This window comes from Natator depressus, chromosome 3 (genome assembly GCF_965152275.1).
Source record: "Natator depressus isolate rNatDep1 chromosome 3, rNatDep2.hap1, whole genome shotgun sequence".
Taxonomy (NCBI): Eukaryota; Metazoa; Chordata; order Testudines; family Cheloniidae; genus Natator; species Natator depressus.
In genome coordinates this window covers 204,315,417-204,342,985 of record NC_134236.1, presented here as the reverse complement: position 1 = coordinate 204,342,985, position 27,569 = coordinate 204,315,417, and the positions used below count along the sequence as shown (strand labels likewise).

The following is a 27,569-nucleotide window of genomic DNA, read 5'->3' as shown; positions in this document are numbered from 1 at the left end:
ACACAAAACAAAGGAGGAAGATGGAAGACGGAGAAAGGGAAGGAGGAGCCAAAGAGGTAGTGTGAGGGGAAAAAGCATCATGTGTCCTGCTCACTATGGCTCTGCTAAGAAAGAAACCTTAACTGATGTAACTGTGCACTTTTGGATTAAACTTATAATTAAAGACGAGATCAGTATCTCATTAAGATATCCATCCTGTCATCAGAACAAAACACCGCAGCCATCAAACTAAAATAAAAGGCGGGAGTAATCACAAAATAAATCAGCACTCAAACTTACCTGATACAAAATGTTATACTTAAGAAGCATATATTGTCAAGGTATTTAAACCCAAATATCCTAAAGCCTTCAGTTGGTGCATACACAACATTACTGCGTCATTTACACATTTACTGTATGGGTAAATTCAACAACTGTGTGTATGCATAGTGTGTAGACAGAAAGCTAACACCCCAATTTACATACAAATGCAGGTGTGTATATCAACTGGAAACCAGACAAAAACGCGTACCTTAGGGTTTAGTATTGACGAAACATAGATGCAAAGATGTTTTATTTACACACTTTGGGCCAAGCTGCTGCGAGTGGAAAATTTATTTGTGAGACTATATGAATGATAGCATAGATCAGATCCAGCACCTACACTTTTAGATCATAGGGCAGGAGTTGGAGGAGGAATAAAAAATTCTAGCACTCTGACAATCTCCTTAAAGGCCTATTAAGTAGGACATGCACTTTTGTAGACCATACACTGTCACCATCATTTTTTAATTATGCTCTCAATTGAAAGTGAGTAGATGAACGCTAGACCAGGCGTTCGCAACCTTTTTCTTTCTGAGGCCCCCCAGCATGCTATAAAACCTCCACGGCCCACCTGTGTCACAATAACTGATTTTCTGCATATAAAAGCCAAGGTCGGCATTAGGGGGTAGCAAACAGGGCAATTGCTTGGGGCCACAAGCCACAGGGAGCCCCATGAAGCTAAGCTGCTCAGGCTTTGGCTTCAGCCCCGGGTGGTGGGGCTTCAGCTTTCTGCCCTGGGCCCCAGTGCGTCTGATGCTGGCCCTGCTTGACGGACCCCCTGAAACCTTTTGATGGCCCCTTAGGGCCCCCCGAACCTCTCATTGAGAATCACTGGGCTAGACTACACCTTTATGGAACTCCAGTTGTAACCATCAGCTAGAATACCTATCTCTAAAGATACATTTCCTCCTCCTAGCTCTATATTAGTTCTGATCAGAAACTCGGAAGAGCTATAATGTGAGCCCATTTTATTTCTTTTTCTGTAGAGTAAGGCGTGAGGATCCCACATATTTTCTGTTGCATACACAAATTGAACTCAGCACCATGTATGTGAAATGTAAGAGACTCTCAAAGAAGATATAAGGTGTATTTTAGTCTAATTTTAATAGCTTGTGAGCAATAAATGGAGGATCTACTGAAGATAGTTTGAGACAACAGAAATATGATGATGGATATAGAGATTCACACAAATGTGTGACTTGTATAGTTTAACAGAAAATATAGTACACAGGCAATTCTGTCTGAGGGGCTGTAACTAACAATGATATTCAGCACAGAGACAATAGTGTTTGAAAAAATATCCATGCTAATTTTTTTCTCTATAGCGCTTTCCAGATCTACATGTTTTCCTATATAATTGCAAAACATGTTTACTAATTAAATTATTCTTTAATTAGTTAATTATTCTAGCCAGGCTTTGCTTTTAGGACATTCATTTTGTGTCATATAATAATTATAGATAATTAAGTAATCTCAAGCCATTTTTCCTAGGAAAATATGCTGGATACCCAAAAATAACAACAAATTGTAAATTAATATGGAAAACAAAGCGTGGCAGATGAAAGATTTTGTTAGAATTAATTAGGCACTAATTATACATTGGAAAAGGAGAAACAATAAGCATAAATTCATTTCTGAAAATGTACATGTTTACACTAAAATCCTTACCGTGTGAATTGATAAAGTTTTCTTTTAACCAATGCCCTGCCTTTAAGCACTCTTGATCATCAGAGAGATTAAAGAGATTGGTCGGAACTTCGCCAGTATATCTTTGTTTACAGCGGTGTATGATTTCCTTGTTAGTCCAAAGTTTACTGATCTCTGCTCCAGTGGGACATGGAACCTGACATAAATATAATGCACATATAACTGTTAACTGAGACTTTGAATAGCAATGACACAAAGTATCTGACCATATAAAAAATGCTAGCCCTGTAAAAGTTTGATTCTTTTTGGACATATAATTTGAAATCAACAAGTCACTGGTCATAAAGAGAACAGATGAGTGTTACTATATCTAATTTTCTGTTCCTTGCAGGATCTGTGAAGCAATGCAGGATTTTGAAGAACCTACAAGGATTAACCATTTTTTTTTGCTATGTGTATATGCAAGCGCACGCACAAAATGCAGCACACATCATATGCTTAAATTTATCTTCAAACAGTCAATTAAAAACGGAAATGACAAAAACCCCTCAATTCTCCATTTTACAGGAATTGTCCTTTACCACAATTGTTATTGGCTCCCATCTCAGGGCATGCTCTTCATGCTTTGCCCTGCTCTGGATGTGCAGAGTAGCTGAACAGCCTGTGAGTTCAGCTATCAGAGGATTCTCCCACTGTAGGAGAAAACTGGGGTGGCAGAGGAATATTAGTTCCACGCCACCACTCTCCTGATCTCCAGCATAGGGAGTGTAGCTGAAAGAAGATGTATCTTGGATTTTCTCTACAACCTGATTATCCCAGAATGCCAAAACACTCTCTTGACACTGAGGACAGCAGGGCATAAATTAGAACCAGAGTCTAGGTCAGTCCCAGTATGAAGAATGCTAAAAGCTACCTTTGATCCCCCTTCCTTTGCTCTTGCACAAGAACAGCTCGGGTAAACAACAGGATCTGGGCCATTGTTTATAACAATATTTTCAAAAATATCTCTTGAAACACTGAAAGGGTTTCACCAAAAAAATGACATGAGTTGTTTGTGACTATCACTTTTGTGGAAACATTCTGCTAAACAGCAAAATTGCTGGCAATGGTATTAAACTATGTTTCATTTCATGGTTATTGCTTTTTGTAATGAGTTATATACAATGATCAGTATGCAAAGCATCACAGCCAGTTTTCATAAATGAGAGGAAGATGAATGTTAAAAAGTTCCACAAGAATCTTGCAATTGCAACTGAACAGCCTTAGGGGTTTAAAAGTAAAGAAGATGATCAAGAATGGCATGGGAAAAAATAGAATTTGAATCTCATGTCACCCTGTTCAAGCCAGGTGTGCTCTGATGATCCAGAAACAGATACTGACAGGAACTGGCTGTAGGGGAAATCCATAGTTGTTGAACTCCCGCAACTCTTAATAAGCCCTGGTCTACACTAGGACTTTAGGTCGAATTTAGCAGCTTTAAATCGATGTAAACCTGCACCTGTCCACACGATGAAGCCCTTTATTTCGACTTAAAGGGCTCTTAAAATCGATTTCCTTACTCCACCCCTGACAAGTGGATTAGCGCTTAAATTGGCCTTGCCGGGTCGAATTTGGGGTACTGTGGACACAATTCGACGGTACTGGCCTCCGGGAGCTATCCCAGAGTGCTCCATTGTGACTGCTCTGGACAGCACTCTCAACTCAGATGCACGATTGTTTGCCGTTGCTCTGACGCAGGGAGGGGCAACTGACGACACGGCTTACAGGGTTGGCTTACAGGGAGCTAAAATCAACAAAGGGGGTGGCTTTACATCAAGGAGTATTTCAGGCAGGACTTCACGGAGGGTTCCAATAAGAAATGGTGCACCTAAGTTATTGTTCTTATTGGAACAAGGAGGTTAGTCTGGCCTCTGACTGATACATGGTTAGATTTACCTCGCTGCACCCTCTCTGTGAGTGACTGCAGTGTGACCTAGGAATGAGTCCCCTAGACGGGAGGCTGGGGGGGTGTGTGTGTGCGCAAATGAGTACAAAACAAATCTGGTCTATTTTTTGTTTTGATACACTATATCTATCTTTTACATCTTTGGCTGGTAGCAGACGGTGCAGAAGGACTGCATGCCATCCACATCTCATGGCTGCTCGGCAGAAGATGGTACAATAGGACTGCTAGCCAACCTCATCTCTTGCCTGCCCGGCAGAAGATGATGCAATAGGACTGCTAGCAATCCGTATCACCTGCCTGCTCACCATAAGATGGTTCAATAGGACTGACTGCAGGACTAAAGAGAATGACCTGATCAAGTCACTCCAAATTTAGTCCCTGCGCCCATGTCTGCCCAGGCGCTCCTGATTGACCTCACACAGGCGACCAGGAGCACCTCGGACATGACGATGACGGCTACCAGTCCTAGTGCACCGTCTGCTGCCACAAGGCAATGGGTTGCTGCTGCTGTGTAGCAATGCAGTACCGCGTCTGCCAGCCCTACGTAAATAAAATAGAAATTGGATGATAAAATACTTCTCCCTAGCGTCTGAACTTTTAAAAAATCTTGCGCTTTTTAACAGCAAAGGCAGATAAATTCTGCTTTTCCCCTTCTCCTCCTTATTTTTCTCTCTCTCTTTCCTCCAGCTTAGCTACTGTCCCCAACATGTTTGCAGGTGGTAGGGTGCTTCCAAAAGATTTCTTTCACAGTGTAGAAGCTATATAGGGAGATCCAAACAAGTTCAGGATGCATTTTGGTTTAACTTTTTAGTCCATCTGTCGAACTGTGAACATATTTAGCTGTTCAAAGCGACGTTCTACTCTGAAAAGCAACTATGTAAAAATGGTACTTTTTTACTTTAGAGCTCTGTTCGTGGTGTCCATTCCTGACCTCACTTGGGGGCTGAAGATTAACATTAATGTTTGTGACTACGGGGACAAGTGCTATAAAAAAGGCTAAAAAACATATTCAGTCACATCTGCTGATTTTAGTGACAAAAATAGGTTTTTGATGGGTTCTACATAAAAGCCAATTAGTTACTGGTGTAAACTCATTGAAGGCAATGCAGCTGCACATGTGTCACAGAGGACACAACTTGGTTTTAGAATCTTATTGCCTTGTGATGATACACAAAAAAAAGAACCCAATGTGGCTGTCCGAGTCCAAGCTGTGTATGCAGGGCTGACAGATAGCATGAAACATCATTTTATTTATATCTGAGCACATTTAATATGGAAGTCATAGGCACAATAAACATGGAACTCCACAATGCCCTTTCTAGAGTCACTGTTGAGAGCAGAACCCCACTAACGGTACAAAACTGAAAGCAGCCCAGCCACCCACAAAGGGGCATGTGTCAGGGAGAGAGCAGAGCTCAGCCCCATTCTGCAATTCTCCCCATTAGGGACCACAGCCAGGTGTAGTAATTTAGAGCTGCCCCAGCACTGCTTCAGCTTACACTGAGGCCAAAACCACTGCAGCTTGAGAAATGGCCCCGGACGGCTCCCCTTCTCTCCTATGCCAAGGCTCTGGCCAGTAAAGTAAATGCTGTATGACTTCACTGCATAACAAACAGAATCTACATTTCCAATAGAAATATATTTCATTTTATGCTTAAAGAAAATATTTGTTACTGTAATATATGCCTGTATATATTATTATGTTCAGTTGAAATTCTCTCAAGCCTTGTGTATGCTGGTGGTTTTTACAAAAAAATTCCTACCAGCGCTACCAGGGGTTTAGCGGGACATAGCCCTAATACAGATAAGGTTTCCATGGCTGGACCTACTTTTACTGTTGTATTAACTACACCTGCTTTGCAGCAGGCTTGATTGTCATGGTAGCAAAAAGGCTGAGAGCTGCCAGAACCTTGTTCATCCGACTGCTCCCACTCATGCGATCACTGGTGGAAGGTTTTGGTAATATTGATACAATTTTTTGGTGTAAACAAGACACTTTAACTATACTGGTACAGTTAAAGCAATACAACCCCCCAGTGATGATGCAGTTACATGGATATAAATGTGCTTATACAGTATAGCTTATTCCCATACAGGAGGTGGAATAAACTACACCGGAATAAAGTACCTTTATAGCTATGTAAATATGTCCCCATTAGAGGTTGTATCAATTTAACTATTTTGGTCAAAAATCTTACCCCTTACCAAAAGTCATGGTAGTAATACCTAATTCTGCAGGCCTTATTCAAGCACAATTCCCAGGGAATTCAACAACAGTTTTCCATTAAGGACTGTTGGATGAAACCTAAGTCCTTTTATAGGGTGACAGACCTGCAGCTGTTGGCCTTTGGTAACAGACTTGCTGTGGACTTCTCTGCTCCTGTCCTCACTGTGACAGATAAGACAATTTCCTGCATTACCCTGTGATAAACCTTCCTGAATAAAGTTTAACTATCTTTGGAGTCTATTGTACTAAATGCAAAGGCTATGTATCATTGCGGGGCCTGGATGACCAAAGGATTATATTGGACAATGCAGCAAACAAGAATGATCTTTTGGGACAATATATGTAAAGTGGATTTCCTGGGAGATATCTAGGGGGAAATGCAAATTCCATCCTCACCCCCACCTCCAGTTATGCAAAAGCCCAGCCCATTGAAGGTATACCATGAGGACAAGGCGGTTGTCTGCCGATTACCTGTTCCCAGGATCTCAAGATCAAAGGCCCAAACTGTATAAAGGAGGAACTCACAGACTCATGAGGGTGACTGTTCCGAGCTGAAGCTGTTATGAATTTGTAACCACTGCTTGGTGGGGTTTAATGGACTGATCATCTGCCAGAGCCCTTGTTGGTGTTGGAGGTGATCTGATGTAAGCTTAGTAGCGTGCCTGTAGGTTGTTGTATTATTTTAATATGTTTTCTCTGTAATGCTTTCCTCATAAGAATAAATGTCCTTGCTTACAAAGAGCTGGGTGATACCTGACGGTGGGCAATTACGCTGTTTATAGTCCCTCAGGTGAAAGCAACATACAGACACTGGCCATTTAAACCACCTGGCTTGCAACTCACAGTGTAGCCAGGGAACTGTGCAGCCTGGAAAAACCCCAGACAAGGAGAGAGATGTGGGTCCCCACACAAGAGAGGTGACTGCTGAAAAGCTGAGAGTCTAAAGCGACCACCCTTGCTGAACCATCGGGGGGAAAATATGGGTGCAGTTGCCCTGAACTGTGACACTCTCCACAAACATATTAATTGTTAATCACTGTAAACATCAAATGTTCATTTATTCACTATGTGCACAATCTTACCTGGCATTGCTGCCCAGTACAGAGAACAAGGTGGTCGTATGGCACTTTTTTTCCTTTGGAAACCACTACATGTTTGGCAGCTCGGTCTATGCCAGTCATTTTATCAACCACAACATTCACCCAGGAACAAAGTGACATCAATGCATAATCTTTATCATTAAAACAGTGGCTGTGAAGAAAGAATATCTATAAGTGACATTTAGCCGCTGACAGCAGGCATTAATTAGACATCTGGTGAGTTGGTTGAAGTCCCCTAGTGGTTCAAGTTGTTGTCTTGCTGTGATCTTACTAAGGCCTATAGTGAGAGATTATTCATTATGAAACTCTCAGGTACAAACTGACAAGTTCCTGTTAAAACCAAATAATTTCTCCCAGTGTCAGGCCATACTACAGTAGAGTTTAAAAACAAGTCAGAAATATATACTTTACTATGGTTCAAATTTGCAGTGTGATGCACAGTGCAGTTTTGCACCTGTAAAAGAAACTGTTTTTCTTACCTGATAATTTCCTCTCTTTGGCTGTCTCTACGAAATGCTCTTTTGCTAAAATAGTCCCACTTTTGCTACTACTAGTTCAGCTCCACCAGTAATAGCTATGGTGAAACCACTAGTATAACTACTGTCTTACCTAGCCCTGCTCTGAAAGCGTTTACAACTACAAAGACGGCTACAATGGCAGAAATGCCAGTAAAGGGCAGAGATATCATCAGATCTGCTCTTCTGCTTTCCCTCTCCAGATGAGCTCCTCCAAAATGGTAAGGATGAAAAACATTGTAATGACATTAAAGAAACCTTCAAAATGCTGTATGAAGCAAGCAAAGAGATGCCATTCACAGGAGGGAGAGGGAAATTATCATATGCACTAAGAGGAAGAAATTAGCAGGCAAATGAAAATCTCTCTCTCTCTCGTAAGGGTATGTCTGATAATCCTCATAAACACAGGGACTGACTGACAAGCAATTCATTCCCAACCCTTAAGGAGAGGAGGAATTTTGAAACCAATTAATTTATATACAGTGCAACAAAGAACAGTTTATGTGCAATTCTTCTATAAACAAAGCCCTCTTCCAATTAGCAATTGCAGCCACAAAGCCGTTTTTTACCCTGGCATGTTTGGTGGTAAGTGAGGAAAGAGGCCTCGGATTACTCAGTTGGTTTGTTCAGACAGACTCACTTCTTCTATCCTAACTCTTAGCAAGTGTCATATTTATTAATTTTGTTCAAGGTTTTCATAAAGACTGATGGCCCAATGACAGTGTGAATGCTAAAACCTATGCTTTAGATACAATTTTTAAAAGTACCAGTTATGTAGGAGCCTTAATCTCATTTTCAAAAGTGAATGAGGCACTCAGGGACAGATTTTTAAAGGTGTGTAGGCAGCTAAAGATGTAGATAAATGCCTAATGGGATTTTCAAAAGCACCTAAGCAGGTTAGGCACCTAACTCCCTTTGAAAATCTGGCCCTTAGGAGCCTAAGTCTCAATGAAAGTGAATGTGACAACCTCCTAAAACTCTTTTAGAAACAGGACTTTGGTGCCACAGATGACATTTGTATATAGAAATTCATCTATTTTGGAAGATGGGAGACTACCAACAGACATTCATCTTAGTGCTGAGATCTTAAAAGGTGGTTCTCCTCTCGGGATGCCATATTTATTGTGTCTCAATGACTCCATATCAAATTTGCTAATTTTACTATTCCCCCAGTCAGGCACGCAAACTCAGTCTGGGTTCTGAAAGCAAAGCTGGTTCTTTCTGGCTCACACACTATCTCAGTAATTAAAATTTTGTAGGTCAACTTCTGCCCTCAGTTATACCTGTGTAACACCATTGCCTTTAGTGCTGTTACAAAAGTCTGACGGAAGGTATAAACTGAAGATAATGGTGATAAGCTTGATCAAGATATTCAAAAGTGACCCGTGATTTTCATTGCCTCAATTTTTGATGTCCAGCTGAGACATCTTAAAGGATTCTGATTTTCAGTGAGTGGGTGCTGTGTATTTTCTGAAAATAAGACCTTTTTAAGGTGTTTCAAGGTAGGCACCCCAAATCACTGGTTGCTTTTGAAAATATTGGCCAAGATCTATTTTTGCTGCACCAAAGTCCATGGGGGAGGGGGATTATTGCCTGTTTTAAATCTAGCCTCCTTAAATAGGTATGTGATTGTCCAGTATTTTCTAGAGAGGGTATCAAAAATTTAGAAGCTGCTGTTTACAAAGGGATCTTTCTAGCAAAACCAGAAAGAAACAAAGCCTCTTTAGCACCCTTATGCATTCAAATTATAAGCAATCCCAAAATTCATTTAAAACTCAACTATATTACACTAACAGTGTGCTCACCGCTTTACAGACTGGTGTGAAGAAAAACACTCTGCCCCAAATTGTTTTTCTCTCTCATATATGACGATAAAATACCTAAACAACAGATAATCTATAGACCTATTCCCACAAATATCTAGGAGACCAGGGAGAAAGCATTTTCAACCTGGAAACTATAATAATCTGAATTATTGCACAGAGCTGAGTCTTTGCAATAATGCTTTGTGGAAGTATGTAGAGAACTCCACGTGGCTGGCTGCTCTTCAAATCCTCTGAGTCTTGATGCTTCCCTTACAAAAACCCAGATGTGACCCTAAGAGCACCGCAATGCCAGTTGTCATGATATTTACCCGAAAGGTGGCATGTAATATATAATTGGAAAACTAATAACTCTCTGATTATTCGCAAAAAGAAAAGGAGTACTTGTGGCACCTTAGAGACTAACAAATTTATTTGAGCATAAGCTTTCGTGAGCTACAGCTCACTTCATTGGATGCATTCAGTGGATTATTTATATTATTGTGTGATGTCTGTATGGTTAACCCACAAAAAACTTTACAGATATGCTGGAAATATGTGACTAAAATGTGTTTAAACCAGGCATGTTAGGAGGAGTTCATAAACAGGTTTTCTCCAGACAAAGGAAAGAGGTCAACACCTCAAACCAGGCATGGTCAAATTCAGTGGGCTATTCATTTGTATCGAAGTTGCAGGAAGAGATTATTTGCACTGTAAAAATCAACAGGGGGAGGAACCAGCATGGAGTCTGCATCAGACAGCATGGCGTCCACACCCAGCAGGGGAAAGGAACTTTATATGGGGAGACCCTATAGAAGAATACATTTCAGAGGTTTGCGGGACTACAAAGAGAGGGAGATTGAACCCCTAAGTTATCCATCTCTAGGGAACAAAGAAGCCAGCTCTTTGAATCTGTAAGGGTTGATCCTGGCTGGAAAAACCAGTCATGCTGGAAAATTTACTTTAAGTAGGGAAAGTATCTTGAACAAGAACTATAACGAATTAAGTTAAGTTTCAGTCTTAAAAATGCATTTTACTTTGTTGATAACCATTTTTATTGTTATTCTTTCTGCTTGGTATCACTTAAACCTATGTCGTTTTGTTAATAAACTTGTTTTACTTTACCTATAAACCAACTCAGTGCTTTGTTTGAAGTGGAAAGTTTGTCAAACCCAGTTAAGTTAATAAACTGCGGTGTACTGTCTCTTTAAAGGAGCAGTGAACTTGTTAAGATTTTGTGAGTGCTACAGTCAGAGAGGCTGAGCACTGCAGAGAAAGACATTGTTTGGGGAGAACTTGGGACTGGAAAGGTGTTGGTGTTACCATGCAAGGAGCAACCAAGTTGGTGGAAGCCAGGGTGAGATCAGTGTGGTAATGATCAGGCTGTTGGTATCAGGGCTCTGAACCAAAGCTGCACAGTACAAAGGCACCCAGGGCTACAGGACAGGTGGTGACAGACACCCTACTGGTCTGGATTGAACCCAGATCCTCACACCAGAAGAGGGAAAATCATCTATTAAAAACTCCACAAGGTTCTTCTAGAGGTTTGTGCTACTCGTAAAGACAAGCTGTTTACAGGTCCATGGAGGGACGGACCCTGAAGATCCAAATTACAGTGGCTTTTGAATGAAATAGAAAGCTGAATGGATGTTCTAGATAGAAGTCATAGACCTTTTACCATCAAGTTTGTGAAGTAAGGTCTTTATGGGGAAATATACATCAGAAAATGTTGGCAAGGTAACTGACTGATTAAGGTGGAATGCAGATGCCACATTTAAAAAGAATCTAGGACCAATCTGCAGCATTCCTTTATCCTTGTGAAGCAATGTGCAAAGCCTGGAACTCACTCATTCTGTGAGCTGGAGTCACTGCCGCCAGGAATAAAATATTCCATTTAGCAAACAAAGCTCATCAGCAGTGAGTGGCTCAAGCACCACTTTATTTCTTATTTGGTGGATAGTGGTAAGAGGTCCAATATAAATCCAATGAGAGTTATTCCACTGCAGAGAGCTATGGACCAGGTCCCAATCACAACTTGACTAAAAAATATGGGATCCTGATCAAGTTTGAACCCCTAAGTTCTTTGGCATTATAAACAACAACAGAGAAAGTTGAAAAGGAACAAAGTAGTAACAATGATTATTGTTTGTACCAATACTGTCATATTTTATATTCATATTAAAGATGAATATTAAATATAAACATTCATATTTATAAATATTCATATTCAAAACACAAGGCTGATTACTAATGATTATAAATTATTATTGTTATTAGAGTACCCAGAAATGGGATACATGCTTCACAGAAACAAGTGAAAGTGCTTCCATGCCCTGACAAGCTCTGTGATCTAGTGTCCAGATTTTCAGAGGTGCTCAGCATCCACATCTGCCATTTACTTTGATGAGAGTTTTGGACAATCAATGCTCTTGAAAATCTGGCCATAAGTTCAGACAGGACACAAATAAGAGACAGAAATAAACAAATAGGATGAAGGGAAGAGGAAGGACTTTCCATAAAGTGAATAATAAAGAGAGGTAGGATTTGGAAAAGCACATGTGTGATTTAGAAGCACAAATATCATTGGCAGTCAGTGAGACTTGTGTTCCAAAATCACTTAGAAGCTTCTGAAAATCCCGCCAAAGATCGTTTTAATTTTCAGCTGCTCCTTAATTAAATTAATTCATATCCATTATCTATCTATTTTCAAATTAAACAACTAGCTCTGGTTAGACAGTTATGAACTACAATTTTCTATAAATGTAGATATTTTGTAAATGTCACTGGAAATATTTGTTTACATATGAAACATATATATAGGGATATGGTTTATCTATTAAATTCAAATCTTCTTTGCCTTTGTCTTGTCCTATTAGTTGGGCTGGCACCTAGCATTGGACTGACATACTCCCTGAAGACAAAGACCTAAAGTGTTGCCTACACTTATGGGGGTGTGTAGGGTACATGTAGCCACATGTCCTAGTGAAAGGTAGGCTGCGTCCACACTGCAGTGTGTCACTATACATGGCACTGAAAGGCTCTGGCAGTGGGTTGCAGCAGGGAAAGGCTCTGGCAGCGGAATTTCTTCTGGCAAGAGGTAAAAATGATCAATACTTCATGATGTTCTGAACTCCATGCAAAATTAATCTCTGTGACCTGGCTTTCCATCACTTGTAGGTACAGATATATACATCCACAAAGCGTGGTTGTTCGGGAGACAGGAGACGTGGAGAATGCCTTTGAGAAAGCACATCTAGATTGAGACTCATAACAGAACTGGGTTGAATCCCAACCTGGAGAGTTTTTCTGATTATGTTTGTATTTTAGTTTCTTATTATGAGCACTAAGACTTGAGGAAAATACACATTTCTGTACATATGTATGCTGAATTGTACTACAAATTCACAAAAAAAATTCACATGTATTATATTTTCCTTTGAAACTATCACAAATATTTAGAAATTAAATCAAACCTGTCAATTAAAAATCCTCTGTTCGTAGAGCCTGGTGGATTTTTTCCTGGAAGCCCATGAGTTGAAATCAGGGTCAGATTGTTAAATTTCAGGTGCGGACTAAAGAAGTAAAAACAAAATGCAAAACACAGATCAACATGAGTTTGCTGAAGTTCAGTTAGGTATACTTGTAATTTGATTTTGCTAAAACGTACTGTTATAATTAGTGTTTACATTCAACAGGGTTTCCCAATCTATTCCTGAGAAGTTTGGTTTAGCTGTACAGAATCCAGCACAATGGTGCCCTGAATCTGACTGGGAATCTCTGGGCTACATCGTAATACAGATAAGAAATAAAATAAAAATCATTATGATCTGTCTCCGTAGAGCTATATGGCATAAATTACCTCAGTCACCACTTAACTTGAAAGTCATCCTAGAGCTAGATTGAGCCTTTGCTCAATTACTTGAGTATCAAGAAGTATGGCAGGAATTGACTCAGGCCTTGCCTTCACTTGCAAATTAGGTTGTGTTAGAAAATGGCCTTGAGGAGTCATAGTAATGAACAGTGTTAAACATGACTTAGCACTCTGAGTAGAGGAGGACTGTTGTGTTTGACATAGCGTTGGCTAGCTGTAGTAGCTGGCATGATGTTAAACACAATAGTCCTTGTCAACCCTGAGTGTTAATAGCAGGCCAGTCGCTGCAGCTTCTCTAGTTAGTGCTCCCACCCCCATCACCTAATTTTCTGGGGAAAACAAAGCTCTATAGAGTTAGAATTCCTTCTCTGATCCTCCCTTCCCTTGGAAAGTTATACATGTCACTAGGTTCAGATTGCTTTCACTCATGCCAGTTCAGCTTTACCTGCTGGCACTGTGGAGGGGATGGAGCTGTGTCCACTCCCTGCCCCTCTCCACCCCTTCCTTGCCCACCTTCTCAGGGGTGCAGTTCCTGTTCTTCCCCTCACATCTGAACCCAAGTTTTGGGGAGGCCATGTTGGTAAGTGAAGATGATCTTACTCCCCCTTTAATCCCTGTAGAGCTGCATTAGTGCCAACCACAATCTGGACAGCTAATTCAAATTCTTTGATAAGGTTAAGATTCAGCAGATGTTTTCGTAAGCAGGGCCTGGCTGACATTCTTGCATCAGACCCTCAAGTGGAACCCATAGCATAGCTATGGGTCAGGCGGCGCTCCGGGTTCTTCACTCTCTCCAGTCTTCGGCAGCTTTTCGGCATTTCGACCCGCCCCTGAAGACCCGGAGCGCCGCTGCGTGAGTACAAGCGGGTGGCGCCTTTTTTTTTTTTTATCTCCGCTCCCCCTGTTTTCTCCACCTGGCTATGCCACTGGTGGAACCCTTCAGAGGCTTCACTTCTGGGAATAACACGAAAAATAAAGTTGTTCATTGCTGACAGACAGCAACGGTAGAAGGAAGACCCTTGTGTTATCTTCATGTGAAAGTTTAAACATGGCTATATCTTTCTGTCTCTCTAGTAAACATATGGCTCACCACATCCATGAAAAGTTAAAAGATAATGCAAGTGAAGAGAAGGCAAAGCAGAAATAAATCCCCTGTTTAAGCAAAGCAATGTTAACTTTAAGCACACATTCGACTTCCATTGATTTCAAATGCTTTGCTGAATAGGAATGGATTTAGACATGTGCTTCAGTGGTTTGCAGAACTGGGGCCAAAGCGCATATTCAGACAGACACAATGCATGCTGGAAATGTGCAGTTATTCAGACAGCTGATGAATATCAGTGGACAGCTACAATTACTGCTTTCACTTGGCTTGTTGGGTACATACTAGGAAAATGACAGAGCCTTAGCAACAGTGTGCAGGTTATGCTTAGAGCAGAGTCACATGCCTGCTGAGCACTGCCCAAAGCAGGATATAGTGTTTTCCTGAGTAACCGGTTCTTCCCAACGTGCCATCACATGACATGTGACAAAGGCAGGAAGCAGTCCTGCTGGTGAGACCATTGAAATAAGGCTAGCCCGACTTTGTCGGTGCTGTTTGTGGCTCAGCCACCAAAGGAAGATAGCTGGACAGTGAGGCCACTGTGGCATGAGAGAGCCTCGTGGCCTGCAATACTCTAGCCACTTCCTGTAATGGATTCCTGACAACAAGGAGACTATATCCACTGCCTGTAATGGATTTCTTGGAACTAGGAGGGTTCGTCAATGGAACAGCAGATTTTTCAATGCCATCCGCAGCAGGTTCCACAGAGCAATTCATTTGAGTGGGCCAGAATCTAAGCACCAAGAGATTCTGCCATTTTCTCAATTGCATGTGCTTTTTGGCACATATCAAGAGAATTTGTCCCACTGCATTTTAATTAACAACGTGGGCTCTGACAATATATTAAAGTAACCTAGATCTGACATTTAAAAACAAATAAATATTATGAATGATTAAGCCTTATAATCTTCAAGGCTTTGTACAACTTAAATATGGATAGATATAAGTGCTACAAGGAAATGGTATGCTTTTTAATCTACTAATGTTAATTTGTTATTCATACATTTAAAAAAATATATTCAAACAAAGTGAAAGGTCATACTTAAACCAAGGAATTTCAAGGTTATGGCTGCCACTCTATAAATGCATATTAATAGTTTAATTCTGGATTATGGATCATCTACTATAAATCTCCATGCATACTTTGGGCACAATGTAATAAATAACCTGAATGTAACAGAGTGCATATATTTATACAGATTATAGACCTGATTTTCATTTACACAAAAGTCATTTTACACAGCAGTGCAAAAGATCCCTAAAGTGGGTATAAATGTAATTTTCTCCCACTTTAAGGCCGCTTTATACTCAGAGTGTGTTCTAAAGTGGCTTTAGTGTAAATGAAAATCAGACCCAATCCATTCATCTGCATTTTAAAACATACAGTACGCCATATGCATTTGGAGCTGCTACTGTGGGTGTGAGTGTGAATGAATACCATTAATCGTAAAGATCCATAATATTCAGATACTTGGCAATTTACATACAGTTATCAGGACAATAACTGGAAATTGATATACAAATTTCTGATGTTTCAGTGTATAAATCTGTCCCTCTGCCCCTTCATACATCACTTGTTATCTTTGATTGTAAGCACTTTGGGGGAGGGACCATTTCTTCATGGATGCTGTACAGCACCTAGCACAATAGGGGCTCCAATCTTGAGTGCTACTGTAATGTACATACTAAATTACATTAAAAGAAGTCAGGCACTCAATAGTCAGGAAATGACAATTTTAAGGTTGCTTGTGAAACCTTAACTTTCCCTCTCACTCTGATACGGTCTTTAATTACATGATCCCATATTATTTTTTTCTACAGGAAACCCAGCTCATCAGTAAATGCGTAGTTATTTAATATTTCTTTTTATCCTCACTGTGTGGCCCAAGGCCTTATTATCCATTCCAACACTGCACTGAATAAAATATTATTAATTTCCTCCTCAACATTTCTAGGATGTTCTAACCATAACATCCAAGTGCTTCACAAACATTACATAATTTATCTTTACAACACCTTTGTGAGATTGGGTGGTATTTTTACCCCCATTTTAGAGACTGGGAACTGAAGCAGAGAGAGAGATTAAAGCCGAAATTGTCAAAAAAGTTCACCAATTTTGGTGCCCAATTGGAGACACTTGGGACCTGAATTTTCAGAATACTTTTACACCATTTTTATAGCACTTAATATGTTAAAAGCACAATTCTAATTGCGTCTGGCTGCAGATGTCAGTGCTCAGCACTTCTGCAAATCTTCCCCCAGGTTTCTAATGTTGGGCAACTATGAACATTTCGGTTTAAGAGTAACAGCCATGTTAGTCTGTATTCGCAAAAAGAAAAGGAGTACTTGTGGCACCTTAGAGACTAACCAATTTATTTGAGCATGAGCTACAGCTCACTTCATCGGATGCATCCGATGAAGTGAGCTGTAGCTCACGAAAGCTCATGGTCAAATAAATTGGTTAGTCTCTAAGGTGCCACAAGTACTCCTTTTCTTATTTCGGTTTAAGTGACTTGCCTAGCATCACACAGGAACTCTGTGGCAGAGGTCAAGATAGAATCCAATTCTCCAGGGTAGCATTCAACTTAATCATGAAATCGTCATCCTCTTCCTATAGTTAGGGCCCTACCAAATTCACGGCCTTGAAAAATGCATCATGGATCGTGAAATCTGGTTTCTCCCCTGTGAAATCTGGTCTTTTGTGTCTTTTACTCTATACTATACAGATTTCATGGGGGAAACCATGCGTTTCTCAAATTGGGAGTCCTGACCCAAAAGGAATTGCAGGGGGGTTGCAAGGTTATTTTAGGGGGGTTGCAGTATTGCCACCCTTACTTCTGCACTGCTGCCTTCAGAGCTGGGTGGCCGGAGAGTGGTGGCTGCTGACTGAGGGCTCAACTTTGCAGGCAGCAGCACAGAACTAAGGGTGCCAGTACCATACCACGCCATCCTTACTTCTGCGCTGCTGTTGGCAGCGGCTCTGCCTTCAGACCAGGGATCCCGACCAGCAGCTGTTGCTCTCCAGCTGCCCAGCTCTGAAGGCAGCGCCACTGCCAGCAGCAGCTCAGAAGTAAGGGTAGCAGTACTACAACACTGCCCACCCAATAACCTTGCAACCCCCCCCCCAACTCCTTTTTGGGTCAGCACCCTACAATTACAACACTGTGAAACTTCAGATTTAAATAGCTGAAATCATGAAACTTATGATTTTTTAAATCCTATGACCATGAAATTGACCAGAATGGACCATACTATAGTCCAGTCACACTTAGAAGATATGAGGGGCTGGAGCATGCTCAGTACAGATGGAAACTTCAGAGATTCTAGCCTCCATATTCTAACAAGCATGTGCAAACTGAGATTTTACAAAGCCTGATAATCTGGTCAAATTTGGGCATTTTTTCTCAGGAACAATGAAAGGCACATCCCTGACACTAGGAAGGCTCCCTGCCAAATTGGAAAACCCTTCTCCCAGGCATGAAGACACTAGAGGATCTAAAATAATTTCTTACAACTACTTCATTAACATGAGAAAACAAAGTATTTTTCTATAACCTCGTACTAAGAAAAGGTTGAACTCTTTTTGTAGAAACTTTCTAGAACAATTCAGCCTGAGGCAGAGAAAATGAATAAAAAATCTCAACACAATGGTTAAAGTTTTGCAAAGTTATAAGTAAGGCTACAATTTAGTCACGGGTATTTTAAATAAAAGTTATGGACAGGTCATGGGCAATAAACAAAAAATCACGGCCTGAGACCTGCCCATGATTTGTACTATAAATACCCCAGACTAAATTTTAGCCAGGAGGCTGTTGTTCTGGGGACCCTCTGCTGGGGGAAGACCCGGTGGGGGCCACTGCTCTGGGGGATTGCCCCAGGGAGCGGGGCCAATGACACCAGATGCCGGGGGCCATCCTAGCAGCGGTTGCACCGCCCGCCTCCCCGCTGCTGCTTGGGACCGCTGCCGGGGGCCACCAAGGACCATAGGACCGCTGCCGGGGGCCACCAAGCTGTGACTGCTTCCTCCGTCCCTGGGGCCAGCCACATCGGCAGCTGCTTGTACAGTCCCCGCCCAGGGACCGCCCGAGTAGCAGCCAGTGCTGCTGCTGTTGGAGCAGCTCCAGCAGTGTCCGGTGCGGTCAGCTGTGGGGCTCCCCGAGCAGCCGGCTGTGGAGCCACTCCAGTAGCGGCCGGTGTGGCTGTAACCAAGGCCGCTGGAGTAGCTGGCCCCGGGGCTAGCTGCTTGGGCGGCCCCGGGGTCAGCCATGCTGGTTACAGCAGATGTCACGCTGCAGAATCCGTGACTTCCGCAACCTCCATGACAGACACGGAGCCCTAATTATAAGCAACAGAAAACCAGGTCTTATGATGGGGTGTGTTGGGCAGTCTTAATGCTAGGTGTCGCTTCCTGTGCATATAATAAAACATAATTGCACAGCGAAAGCCCTTACAATAAGTAGTTGACGTGTTGTCCCATGTTTAAACCTTCATATTCTTTGATATTTTAATTATTTTTTAAATACAAAAATAGGAATTGGAGACCAGTCAGCGTTACCCCATTATCAGATAATTTGGTTGAAAGAATAATTAAAAGTAGAATTCTAAAACACCTAGAAGAAGAAGATACAACAAGGGGTAAAGCAGCCTGCATTCTGTAAAGGAAAATTGTGCCTCTTGAATTTATTAGAAATTTTTGAGCATGTCAGCAAAAAGATAAGGGAGAACCACTTGAAATTATTTTGGTTGGCATTTTCAAAAGTGCTCAAGCATTGGCTTAACTGTGCTCTCATTTATGTCAATGTACTCCACTGACTTTCATGGGAGCAAAGTTAAGTTAATGCTGAGTGCTTTTGAAGATACCACCCTTAGTTTATCAAAAAACTTTTTACAAAATCCCTCACAAACAGAAATCAAAGGAAGTAAGTATTCATAGCGGTAAGGTATTTCCTTAGATGAGAAACTGGCTAAGAGACAGAAAACAGAGTAGAAATTAATGGCCAGTTTTCAACATGGCAAAGGGTTAGCAGTGGAATGCCACAAGATTCACTACTAGGACTGGTGTAGTTTAACATATTCATAATTATCTCAAAAAGGAGGTAAAGAATGAGATATCAAAATTAGCAGAAGACACAAAAACATTTAAGTTGGGCAATACTAGAGAAGACGGTGAGGAACATCACAGGGGTGTAACTGTGACGCTGGCAGACCAGATGCCAGCTCTTGTCCACGCTGCAGGCATTAGCTAAGAACTGACAAATTCATAGCTGGAGACCAGACCAGGAGGTCAGACTAGACTGACCGCTAGAGAGATCCAACATGGCAATTTCTGTGTTCCAAAAGGAGTTTATTTATCACACTAATAATATGAACAATGCCATTTTAAATAGAAGACTATTTTTAAATTATAGGGTCATATAGAAAGCATGAAAACGCAGTGAACATTTTTGTACTATTTGCCCTTCTTTAACACTGAATAGTAAAATACATCTCTTTTTAAATATCTAAAATAAGATTTTGTATGTCAAGAGTCCAAAGTATCTCTTCTAGCCAAATTATGAACCCCCCAATAATGGAAATTATGTCATTTTCATAAATTTAGTGTCCAAAATGTTCAAGTCTGTGGGTGACATTTCCAAAAGAGCCAAAGGGCCAGATTTTTAAAGGTATTTAGGCACCTAAAGATGCAGATAGATGTTTGTGAAAATCCTGTTAGGCCCTTATTTGCAGCTATAAGGGCCTAAATAGCGTTAAAAAACTGGCTCTCAGTAACGTAGGTGCATAAATCCCATTTTCAAAAATGCCTAAGTGAAAAAGGTGCTTTGGAAAATTTTACCCAGTGCACCAAAAGTTGGGCTCTTAAATCCATTATGGGCCCTAAATATAATTAGCCTGACAAGTCAATGCAGGCTGCAGGTGCTCAACATCTATGAAATTCAGGAGCTTGGATACAGATTTATGCATAAGCAGCCAGGTTTGAAAATTCTGGCCAATGACACTGTTGAGTATCATTATACTTTCCATCAATACATTTGGGGTTCTTTTTATATAGTTTTATTTATATGCCGATAAAAGAATGGTTCATACATTCTGGCTCTAGTTCCTCACTGCCGGTCTAAAAGCAAGCTCCTGATAACTGAAAAACAATAGACACTGACAAACAGTTACCGTATATTAGGAAACAGAGTGGCTTATATGCTTTTAATGTATATAAAAAATGCCCAACATCAAGTGCTGTAAAAGGAGAGGTCACCATTTTGTGAAAAAGTCTTCAAAAGCTGAAACCAATGAAACATTACACAAGTGCACCTGCAATTTAGAAGCAAATAATTCCTGTGGGGATTCATGTTGCTGTGGATACAAAAGGGAAGAACAGCCAAAGATACTTGTAAAGCGGGGAGGGATTAGAGTATCTAGGGAAATAAGTAAAAGGTATTGAGTTTCATTGCACGGTTCTAGAGGACATCTACAAAAGAAGGCCTAAACATCCTTGTTCTTGAAATAAAAAAGACTCCCATTGCCAATTTATTGTCAGCATAATAAAAGCAGCAAGCAAAAAAAAATTAGTATATTACTTACAGGGATCTTGGCAAGAGCCATTTGCAAATCTACCAGATTATTCTTCTTTAGCTTTTGCTGTTTTTAGCAAAAATCTGTCTAAGCAAGCCGTTTAATTAACTGCTTTCATTAAACCTCTCATTTGAACAAATAAATAGCCAAATAGCCTTTTAACACAAAGTAAAGAGCAGTAGCCCACATGGATCTAAATGTTTCCATTTCATTTACTTGAACCTAAATATTACACACCTGTGCATCTTTTCCAGTAGTTTAAAGTAAATGACAAAATTGTACTAGGAAGTAATACAGTCTCTGAATAACAAAAAAAGGTTATCCGATATGCTGGTCTCCTGTAAGCATAGTATTTAAATAACCATGTTAATATTTGGTGTTATATGATGTACTAAGTCAAAGGCACAGACAACTTGAATTCCATTGTACTCTAACCTTGTCACATAAAAGTGGTTCTAAATATGAAAGCTCAAGACAGTTCTAAAAAAATTGTAACAAATTGCCAGTTTTGAGCAGTAATTCAAACTAGAGAAGCAAATGGTACACAGCTACAGTATAACAAGGGTAGCTGATAATAATCATAGAATCATAGAACTGGAAGGGACCTCAAAAGGTCATCTAGTCCAGTCCCCTGCACTCAAGGCAGGACTAAGTATTATCTAGACCAGTGGTTCTCAAAGCCAGTCTGCTGCTTGTTCAGGGAAAGCCCCTGGCGGGCCGGGCCAGTTTGTTTACCTGCTGCATCCACAGGTTCAGCCGATCGCAGCTCCCACTAGCCACGGTTTGCCGCTCCAGGCCAATGGGGGCTGTGGGAAGCGGTGCGGGCCGAGGGACGTGCTGGCCGCCCTTCCCGCAGCCCACACTGGCTTGGAGCGGTGAACCGCAGCCAGTGGGAGCCGCGATCGGCCAAACCTGCAGATGCGGCAGGTAAACAAACCGGCCCGGCCCACCAGGGGCTTTCCCTGAACAAGCAGCAGACCGGCTTTGAGAACCACTGATCTAGACCATCCCTGACAGGTGTTTGTCCAACCTGCTCTTAAAAATCCCCAGTGATGGAGATTCCATAACCTCCCTAGGTTGGGGAAATGGGGAAAATCAAATTAGTACATACATTGTATGACAAATAAATGAAATCACTTTAATTTTCAATTAAAGTCTGACACAGTGGCCTTCATTCAGTGAACCTTTCTCAACATGTTAACTATGTTATGATACTATAAATGATTTTAACCACTTTCTTGGCCACTTGCTGCCTTGTGACTTGTTGCTTTGCCAGCCAGAGCTGAAGTCAGTTACACGCCTTTCTTTTTCCTCCATTGTTCAAGGTACCAGCATTCTTTTCTGGCATATAAGAATCAACATAAGATCATGTTCTCATTACCAGAATATTGGTATACAGGGGATCAGGAAGGATGGACAGGGGAAAAAGTGAGGAAGTATCGCAGTATACATCAAGAATATATGCGCTTGTTCTGAGATCCAGAAGGAGGTGAGAGGCAGACCAGTTAAAAGTCTTTGGGTAAAGATAAAAGGGGAAAAATTGGATTCATGTCATGATATGGGTCTATTTCAGATCAATAAATCAGGAAGAGAAGGTGGATGAGGCATTTCTAGATCAAACAACAGAAATATACAAAACACAAGAGTGGTAGTAATGGGGGACTTTCATGACTCAGACATCTGTTGGAAAAGTAATATGGCAGAATGCAAAATTTCTTAGAATATATAGAGGACAACTTCTTTCTTCTTCTTCTTCTTCTTCTTCTTCCAGAATATGGAGGAAGGAACCAGAGGGACAGCCATTTTAGACTTCATTCTGACAAACAAGGAGGAATTGGTTGCAAATCTGATGGTGAAAAGCAATTTGTGTGAAAATGATCATGATATGATAGATGTCATGATTCTAAGGAAAGGAAGGAATAAGAGCAGCAGAATAAGACAAAGGACTTGAAAAAGCAGACTTTAACAAATTCAGAGAACAGGTAGATAAGGTCTTATGGGAAGAAAATCTGAGAGACAAAGGAGTTCAGGAGAGCTGGTGGTTTCTCAAGGAGACAATATTAAAGGCACAGTGTAAAACTATCCAGATGCAAAGGAAAGCTATTAAGAGGACAATATGGCTTCATCAGGAGCTCTTTAATGGCCTGATAAATCAAAAACAAATCCTAAAAAAAGTGGAAACATGGACAAATTGTTAGGAAGGAGAACAAAAGAATAACACAAGCATGTAGGGACAAAATCAGAAAGCCTAAGTCACAAACTGAGTTACAGCTGGCAAGGGACATAAAAGGCAAGAAGTAGTAGTTCTTTAAATACATTAGGAACAAGAAAAGGATGAAGAAAAGTGTCGGTCCACTACTTATAGGGGAAGGAGAGGTAATAACTGATCATATCAAGAAGGCTGAGGTTTTTAATGCCAGTTTTGCTTCAGTCTTTACTAAAAATGTTAATGATGACCAGACATACAACACAAATAATATTAACAACAGGGGGAAAGAAATGAAAGCCAAATAGGGAAAGAACAGGTTAAAGACTATTTGGATAAGTTAGATGTATTCAAGTCAGCAGGGCCTGATGAAGTTCATCCTAGGACTAGTTGAACCAATCTCTGAACTGTTAGCAATTATCTTTGAGAATTCATGGAGGACAGCTGAGGCCCCAGAGGAGTGAAGAAGGGAAAAAATAGTACCTACCTTTAAAAAAGGGGACAAAGAGGACCAGAGAAATTATAGATCAGTCAGCCTAACTTCAGTAAATGTTACTGGAACAAATTAAACCATCAACTTGTAAGCACCTAGATGATAATAGGGTTATAAGGAATAGCCAACACGGATTTGTCAAGAACAAATCATGACAAACAACCTAATTTCCTTCTTTGACAGGGTTCCTGGCCTAGTGGATAGGGAGGGAATCAACAGATGTGACATATCTCAATTTTTGTAAGGCTTTTGACACAATCCCACTTGGTATTGTCACAAGCAAATTACAGAAACGTGGGCTAGATGAAATTACTATAAGGTGAGTACAAAACTGACTGAAAGACCCATACTCACAGAGTAGTTACCAGTGCTTCGTAGTCAAGCTGGGAGAGCACATATAGTGGGGTCCTGCAGGGGTCAGTCCTGGGTACCTGCTACTATTCCATATTTTCATTAATGACTTGGATAATTAAGTGCAGAGTATGCTTATAAAATTTGTGGATGACAACAAGCTGTGAGGGATTACAAGCACTTTGAAGAACAGGATTAGAACTCAAAATAACCTTGAGAAATTTGAGAATTGATTTGAAATCAACAAGATGAAATTCAGTAAAGATAATCTCAAAGTATTTAGGAAGGAAACATCAAATGCACAACTACAAAATGTGATAGTACAGCTGAAAAGGATCTGGAAGTTCTAGTGGATCTAGTTCTAGTTGAGTATGAGTCAACAATGTGATGCAGTAGCGAAAAAGGCTAATATGCTTCTGGTTTGTGTGTAAGACATGAGAAGTAACTGTCCCACTCTACTCGGCACAGGTGAAGCTTCAGCTGGAGTACTGTATCCAATTCTGGGTACCACACTTAGGAAAGATGTGGATAAACTGGGGAGAGTATAGAGGAGAGAAACAAAAGTAATAAAGAAGTTTAGAAAATCTGACCTATGAGGAAAGGTTAAAAAACTGGGCATATTTAGTCTTGAGAAAGGAAGACTTATGGGGCATCTGATAACGATCTTCAAATATGTTAAGGGCGGTTATAAAGAGTGATCAACTGTTCTCCATGTCCACTGAAGGTAGGACAAGAAGGAATGGGTTTATTCTGCAGCAAGGGAGATTTAAGTTAGATATTAGGAAAAAATTTCTTGCTATAAGAGTAGTTAAGCTCTGGAATAGGCTTCCAAGGGAGGCTGTGGAATACCTACCATTGGAGGTTCTTAAGAACAGGTTAGACAAACACCTATCAGGGATGGTCTAAGCTTGCTTGGTCCTGCCTCAGCGCAGTGGGATATACTTGATGACCTCTTGAAGTCCTTTCCAACCCTATATTTCTATGATTTTATAAGTATGAGTCGTCATGGGAAAACAAAGCAGCAATATTATCGCTCTGTGGAAAGGATGTCATACCAAACATCATGAAGGCCCCACACCTGGGGTCATACTTTCTTGTTTACTATGCTATAAGTGAGAGTGCCAACCAAGAAGGAAGCAGAAGAGATCACTGTGTGAACAATGACTTCCAAAGAATGTATTGGCAGACAAGAAACTACCTATGTGCATCAGCTTAGGTTTTCAAAACAGGATTCCTACTTAAGAATTGATACACAGATATCCATCAAAAAGTTATACAGTTTTAATTAAGAGTTCTCCAAGATAAACCAGTTCTCCATGGGACCAACACTGGAGAAAAAATGCCAAGGCATTTGAAATGGCTTTGGTGAAGAGAGGCATTGTAGTGGAGTTTTTATCAGGACCCTTTCAAGACAGGACTCCAGGAAGTGACCTTAAATACTTTTTTTTGTCCTAGAGGAATTTTTAATTAATAGGATTCCCGGGTATAGAATTATGCTTCATTGGGTCAAGCATACAGAATGGTTCTCAAAGATTTTGTCTGAATAATTCAAAACCAGAATTTGCTGCATTCTCTGTAAAACTTCTCAGCAATCATTAGTGGCTTTTCCTCGACAGTCCCTTCTCCATCTGAGTTGCAGCACCAGAGCTAAAAATGACTCTAGTTGTCAGTTGCTCCATAGGGCTTCTCAGTAGCAGACACTTTAGATAAAATCCTGGCCCCACTGACATGAACGAGAGTTTCAGTGGGGCTAGGTTTTCACCCCTTATCTTTCCCAGGCTCCCCAAAACCATCATCCAATGTAGGCTCTCTCAGCACAGGAACATACCTTCCCAGCTCTGGTGGCCAGAGGTGGTCAAAACTTTTTCTGTTCTGTGAGAAAATCCAACATTTCAAAATTTGTTTTTGTTCCAAATTGAACCAAATTTCCAAAATTTCCCACAAAACAATATTTTTAAAAATTTCATTTTGAGTTGGTCGAACTTTTGTTCCAATTCTGACTTAAAAATTTTTTATAACAAAGTCTTTTGAAACAAAAAATAAAAATGTTTTGTTCCAACAACACCAAAATGGATCAAACATCATCAAAACAAAATTTAGTCAAAAAAGTGGCATTTACAGACAGAAAAACTTTAAGTTGGAAAATTTCACACCAGCTCTACTAATGACATTCTTCCTCAACCCTCTGGCAGTGCTATACCTCACAGACAGAATAAGGAAAGCACCATGCAGCACCAGCCCATTAAGCAGTCACTGTCTCCTTTATCTTATTGGCAATTCTTCCAAAAAGCCAAGGAATTTTCACTTTGACCTATGACTGACTCTCCTCAAGGAAGCTACAAGGGTTCCTCTCTCTCCCTGTCTTGCAGCTTTGCCTCCCTGAATGCCAGGGGAGCAACAGAATGACCCCTCACTCCAGACTTCATACGTGCCCCACAGATTCTCTCTCTGCTAAAATTATTCCTACAATCTGTGCTCCCCTTCTCTCCTCCTGATACCCCTGGAACTCCTGCTACATCTCCAATAAATTCATTTTGACCCACAAATTATTTCCTGCTTCCTTTCCTGGATTCCTTCACACACACTCTGCTCCAATCTCCATCTTTGACTATCTTCCCCATAATTAAATTAGTTCTCTTTTTATTCTGTTTTGTCTTCTTCATTTCCAAACATGACATCTAACCCCTGATCAACCCGTGTGTCTTCAACCCCCAACCCTTCTGCCCCTTGGCTCTCCTGAAACCCTCTTCTCAACATCATCATTTTGCCTAGCATCTTGCCAATATTCTTAAAGAATATTGGGATCGTTTCTCCATGCATACCAATAAAACCCCAGAGCATACGTATAAAGTGAAAAACACAGTCAACAGTAGAGGCAAGCTGAGGGACCACACATTACTAAAACCAACTTACACATTAATCTTGACTAACAGCACTGTCTCTTCCTTTACGCAAGCTCCACTTTAGGCTCAAGTATGAGCTGGGTTACCTACCTGTGCAGGGGAGTAATGTGGTATAAGATGCCTCCTTATACCAGCTACCTGAATTGCTGGTCTGTGTGTGGGATGGGGAAAGTATAGCTGATGCAGGGTCCTGTATAGGTAAATGGGCAGGGGGAGAGGATGTTTGGAGCCTTGTCTCTGCTCCTAAACACACTGGCCAGCACAGCTCAATTGGCACAGAAGCAGAAGTAAGCTACACCCATTATAGGTCTGATCCAGTTTACCCCAGTCCTGGAGCAAGGAATAAGTAGGGACCAAATTATAATTCTGAGGCATAATTTGGTCCTTGGTCTCCTCCTGGCCAGCACAGGTATAGACCACCCCTCACTTAGGGTTTGTGGTATTTCCAAGATCTTCTAGTCCATAACAATCCACAGGAGAGAACTTGTAAGCTTATCTGACAGAGCAGAGTACCTTACAAAAGCTCTTGTCTCAGCT

At 40.8% G+C, this 27,569-nt stretch overlaps 1 protein-coding gene across 1 annotated transcript in view; it reads right to left on the bottom strand.

Annotated features, from left to right (window-relative positions):
* The window catches only part of CFAP61 (cilia and flagella associated protein 61), a 208,419-nt gene that overhangs the window by 76,586 nt on the left and 104,264 nt on the right, over positions 1–27,569 (bottom strand). Inside the window, exons 19-21 of the mRNA XM_074949735.1 lie at positions 13,013–13,111; positions 7,205–7,373; positions 1,972–2,146 (exon numbers count right to left, since the gene is read on the bottom strand). Of these exons, the coding sequence (XP_074805836.1) occupies positions 1,972–2,146; positions 7,205–7,373; positions 13,013–13,111 (443 nt within the window). The remainder of the gene's footprint in view (positions 1–1,971; positions 2,147–7,204; positions 7,374–13,012; positions 13,112–27,569) is intronic.